The sequence below is a fragment of the Clytia hemisphaerica genome, unplaced genomic scaffold, assembly GCF_902728285.1.
Source record: "Clytia hemisphaerica strain Z4C2 unplaced genomic scaffold, Clytia hemisphaerica genome assembly, whole genome shotgun sequence".
In the NCBI taxonomy this organism is placed as follows: Eukaryota; Metazoa; Cnidaria; class Hydrozoa; order Leptothecata; family Clytiidae; genus Clytia; species Clytia hemisphaerica.
Genome location: NW_027103855.1, coordinates 1,476,857 through 1,482,739, shown reverse-complemented (window position 1 = coordinate 1,482,739; position 5,883 = coordinate 1,476,857). Strand labels below are relative to the sequence as shown.

General features: G+C 33.6%; 1 protein-coding gene across 1 annotated transcript; it reads left to right on the top strand.

Moving 5' to 3' along the window:
• Window positions 1–433: 433 nt before the first annotated feature.
• LOC136808241 (deoxyribodipyrimidine photo-lyase-like) lies at window positions 434–2,345 on the top strand. Its single transcript, XM_067064779.1, has one exon. It carries the CDS (start codon window positions 849–851, stop codon window positions 2,181–2,183), a length of 1,335 nt encoding a protein of 444 aa, XP_066920880.1. The 5' UTR covers window positions 434–848; the 3' UTR covers window positions 2,184–2,345.
• The last annotated feature ends 3,538 nt before the right edge of the window (window positions 2,346–5,883 follow it).

The window sequence follows — 5,883 nt, the reverse complement described above, 5'->3', positions numbered from 1 at the left end:
CATAACTCAGGGTGTCTACGGGACCTTGAAAACCTTGAAAATGAACCACCCAACCTTGAAAACCTTGAAAACTATCAATTTTCTGGAAAAAACCTTGAAAACCTTGAAAATCGTTAAAAACCTTGAAAAGCACTATCCAGTCATTCAAAAAGTAAGAATAAGTAAAAAACCCGCCTGCGGCGCTAAACCTTTAAAACATTTAGAGAATTGCATATTCACCTGTTTCTGTTGCGATTCTGTCGCAACGAATGCAACATATTCTTTTATCATTAGCTGAGTTTTTGTCACTAATTTTCCGTTTGCATGAGCCCTAAGAAATCGACTGCTCCCCAATTTTCAAATCGCTTCAGGGCGTCTTGGAATAATGGCTGTTCATCAATAAAATTTCGAGGATTCCTTAAAACAACTCTTTTGGAAATTGATTTTTGTAAAAAACAAAATTATTTTTCTTTCACCTACCACTCTGAAAAAAAACTAAATTCCTGTAAAATGCCATGTCAACTGAGTATCAAAAAATCTTGAAAAGTGCCAAAGTTTTTGCCAAAAAACCTTGAAAAACCACTTAAAAATGACCAAAAAAACCTTGAAAACCTTGAAAATCCTGAAAAAAATCCGTAGACACCCTGCAAGCTTTTCTTTATTTGACATCATGGCAAGTATAATCAATTTATTATTTGAAGTAAAAGGGATGGTTATTTAGATAAGAACATAATTTCTCAATCAAGATTGATTCATTATCATCGTTGACTAGCACACCATGTACATACACACATGATCTTTCATATTATTCTAATAATATCTTGATTTAAACTGATTTTTACAAGTATCAAAGCAAATTTTCAAGGACCATGAAGAAGACAAATATTGGAGTAGCAGCTGCCAGATGCAGGCTAAGAGGCTCACAAAAAGAGTTAAAAGGTCAAGGTCCCATGGTATATTTGATGAGAAGAGATGTACGTGTAGATGATAACTGGAGCCTTTTACGATGCCAAGAAGAAGCTCGTCCAGTCAGAGTTGTTCACGTAGTGGAGGAAAGCCATCCCACTTATCGTTTAGCTTGGTTCTATGCTAAAGGTTTGGAAGATGTACAGAATGGTTTGAAAAAGCTTAAAATTCCATTTGATACAGTACCTGATATCAAATCATTAAATGATTATTTTGTTGAAATTGATCCATCAGGCATAGTGGCTGATATGCACACCTTAAGGGAATTTGATCTCAAACCTGTTATTGATATGTGTAACAAGCAAAAATTACCACTTTGGGAGGTGGACAGCTACAATGTCATTCCAGTATGGGAAACATCAGATAAACAAGAGTATGCAGCTAGGACCATAAGGTCTAAGATAAACAAAAAACTTGATCAGTACCTTACTGATATTCCTCCCACTTCTTCAAACACTCAAGATTTGAAGGGTTATGGTAAAGAGTTTAATGCCATAGAAATGCTTGAAGAAAGGTGGAAGCAATCAAATGAAATACATTTGAGATTCACTCCTGGTACTAATGCTGGTAGGGAAGCTCTTGAGGAATTCTTGAGCTCTCTTGCTATTTATGACAAACTGAGGAATGATCCTTCAAAGGATGCCACTTCTAACCTGTCTCCTTGGTTTAGACATGGTCATTTGAGTAAACAAAGAGCTGCATATGCTGCACGAAAAAGCAAAGGTTCATCTGATGGATTCATTGAGGAGCTAGTAGTGAGAGGTGAACTTTCTGAGAACTTTGCTTTTTACAACAAAGATTATGACAACTTAAATGGTGGTCCAGCTTTTGGAAAGAAAACTTTAGAGGATCACAGGAATGACAAACGACCTCACACTTATTCATATGAGAAGTTTGAAAATGGTGCAACACATGATCAACTTTGGAATGCAGCTCAAAAGCAGTTAGTGAAGGAAGGAAAAATGCACGGTTTTATGAGAATGTACTGGGCAAAGAAAGTCTTAGAATGGACACAATCTCCTGAGCAAGCAATTGAATTTGCTGTGCGACTGAACGATACTTATGGATTAGATGGCCGTGATCCGAGAGGCTACAATGGAATCTTGTGGAGTATCACAGGTTTGCATGATCAAGGTTGGAGAGAACGTCCCATTTTTGGTAAAGTGCGATACATGAACTATGATGGTTGTAAAAGAAAGTTTGATATCCAATCCTACATCAAACAATATCTCAAGTAGTTGTTTCTGAGTTTTATCTTTGAAGTATCAATTACTTCAATTGTTATATTCATATTTGTTATACGAACCATTTTATTTTGAACTTGACTTCTCGCCAACTTGTTAATTTTAGTTCCTAAGGTTTTTAATGACTATCATATCAAAGAGATAATTTTTACAAAATTTCATCTGCTTCGTTTTCTTGGAGTATGTCCTGTCGAGGTGATCTTTTACATGTACCCGAACTAGAAAAAAATGCAAATCTCGACTTTGTTATTTGGACAGGCCAGGACAGGCTGAATAAACAGGGCGACATTGGAGTGGCGCTCTTATAGGTTCAGAACTATCAACCAGTAAAAAATCTAAGCGATCCCACATTTTTTTATTTCTATCAGATTTACTAAAGTTTTCACAGATGACCCAAACTAATTCTCATACTTGGCTTTCTTGGGATTTCATATTTTTATCTTCACACTAACAATTTTCTAATTTTATTTATTTTAGTTTTGACAAAATCTTAATGATAAAATGGTTGACCAAAAGAATGAATGTGCAATCTGTTTAAGTCCCATTGATAGTAAATGTACCCTAAAATGTTCTCATAGTTTTTGTGAGTTGTGTATCAAAAGAATAATTAATCATTCTTCAAAAGTGAAATGTCCATACTGTCGACAAGACTCAGAGGGTTCTGAAATCACTCTTGAAAATGGAGAAAGTGGTGAGTCACTCTTTGCACTTCCAACCTTAACAACCATAGCTGATGGAGTTTATGTTCAAGGTGGTACCATTGGATTAGCATCCTATCATTTTGGAAATCTTTCGACCCCATACATTTCCTATGAAAGTCCCCATTGTGATGAGTGGCCAAATTTGGAGGATGGCTCCAGACCAGCTCCAAAAAAGTATTTTGTGCAACATCATTATGACCCTCAAACAAGAACATTTACAGGAAATATTGATTGGTCACCAACTTATTGGCAAGGTGATGTGTTGTGGAAATACACCATGGAATTTTCAGAGGATTTCTGGAAAATTGAATCTGGAAATGTCAAACATTTCAGCGAGATCAATGGTGCAGAACAAGGGGAAAGTTTGTTTGGTGTTTCATTGAAATATAAGAGATTGAAGCCAGGATATCTTGAGGAGGATGAAGAATAAATTGCAAACATTATATTATTTTAACTTTTCATTATTGGTAATTTTGCCTTTATAATATTGTGATTGTTGAAGTTTGTGAGTCATTTTTTGCAAAGTTCCCTCATAGGAGAACCCTTCGAAAATTGATTCTTTATAATGGTGATGAATAGCATTTATCTACAATGTTTAAGTGCAACAAGTTTACAATTAATTTTCTCTTTGAAAAAGTCATTTTCTACGAGTTAGATAGCTGCAGAGGGTGACAGGGGTTTATTAAATCATTTTGCTTGCTTTAGCCTGGTGCTAATTCGTCAGAGTCTTATTATCTTTTAACTCTATTATGTGTAAAATATTTATTAATTATAATTTCTTTTGGTTTATTTGTAAGAATTCAATATATTTTTAATCTTAAATGAGGCCCCTCAAGTGGACCTTTAATTCACACTATCACGGAAATTTATTTGGGAATTTGTGTATTCTCGCAAACTTTTCTTGAGTTTCACACAAATACCCAATTTTTCTGAAAATAATAAAGTTTCTCGGGAAAATCAGGGAAACGTTTGAAATCTTGAAATTTACGCATAATCAGCGGGAAAAGAGAAAATTTGCATTCAAAATAGTGCAGATTCAAGCATTCACTCAATCAAAAAGTGGATTTTCATACATTCACGCAACCAAAAAAGTCCATTCATGCTTTCACACAACCCGCTGGGGGGAGGGGGTAGCTTAAATTATTTTTAGATTTTTTTAATGGATGGACACACGTCATAGAATTCTTTCAATTCTTTCAATTTTTTTTGTAGATAAGAGTATGTTTTTAATTTTTATTTGCATCCTATGACTACGTGAAACTTTTTATAAAAAAAACTTGATAAAATATACTTGTTACAAATTTTTTTTTGATAAATAAAAATATATATATATGTGCAATTCCATTTTTAATCATTTGCGCTGGTGCTAAAAAACTTTTTAGTAATCTTTTTCTTAAAGATTATATACAACAGGTTAGATCTGGGAAAAATGTGATCTATTTCAATTGTTTTATAGGTTTTGACTTTTTATTCATATTTCTTTCAGTTCCAAAATGACGGATAAGAAAAAGGAATGTTGTTTATGCAAGGGACCTATTAAAAACAAATGCACTTTGAAATGCTCTCACAATTTTTGTAGGGCGTGTATCAAAAAGGTTATCAACCATCCTAATCAGGTTAAATGTCCCTATTGTCAGCAAGATTCTGAATCATCAGATATTATACTTGAAAGTGGTGAAGATGCTTCAATATTGTTTAATGTCAAACTAACAAACATACTTGGTAGCGTTTACATACAATGTGATACCATTGGTTTAGCATCCTACCACTTTGGAACTCTGTCAAACCCTTATATATCATATGAGAGCCCTGAAAGTGACGAGTGGGAGCTAGATGATGGCTCTAGACCCTGTCAGAAGAAATATTTTGAGCACCATCATTATGATCAAGAATCTAGAACCTTCACTGGCAATATTGATTGGACACCAACAAAATTCTACGGTGAAGCATTGTGGAAATACACAATGATCTTTTCAGAGGATTTTCTCACTATTGAAAGTGGAAATGTGCAGGGTTTTAAAGAAGTCAACGGGCCACCTGATGGTGAATTGAATATCTTTGGTGAGGATCTAGTTTATGAAAGAGTTTTATCAGCAGATTTTGATTCTGATGATGCCAATGAAGATTAAACAATGAACAGGGAAAATACAATATTTGGGTATTTTTGTAAAAAAACTTTCACTATTGTAAAAAAGCATTATTTATCTATCAATAGAAACTTTTTGATTTTGTAAATTAACTTTAATTTTCTAAATTATTATATGAACATCAAACTTTTTATATCAATTACTTTTCTATAAATTTTAAGATACAATATATAAAACACTACAATAAAAAATATCAAAAACGAAATTCTTCACTAGCTTCCTCTATATTTTTTAGCGATGTCAAAGTGATTGTTGGCAAAATGGTATCTATTTTTTTCTGTGTTTCATTTCTATATCTAGTCTTTTCTTTTATTATTCAAAAATTTTGTATGCATATTTAGGAAGAAACAAACTTAAATAATTTTAAGGAACAAAAATTGTTGTTAGTTGACAATGCTGCAAAATGACAGACACAAAAAATGAATGCCCTATATGCTTGGATCATATTTCAAATAAATGTACTTTGAAATGCTCTCACAATTTCTGCAAATCATGTATCAAAAAGATTATCAATCATCCATTCAAAGTGAAATGTCCTTATTGTCGACAAGATTCCAAAGCATCTGACATTACTCTGGAAGATGGAGAAAATGATGAAGAACTATTTTCAATTCCTCATATCACAAATATCATTGACGGTATTTATGTTCAAGCTCATACACTAGGGTTGGCTTCATACCATTTTGGAACACTTTCGAATCCCTATATTTCCTATGAAAGTCCGGAGTGTGATATGTGGCCTGATCTAGAAGATGGTTCAAGACCAGGTCCTAAGAAATATTTTGACCAACACCATTACGATTCCAAAACAAGAACTTTCACTGGTATTATTGATTGGACGCCAAC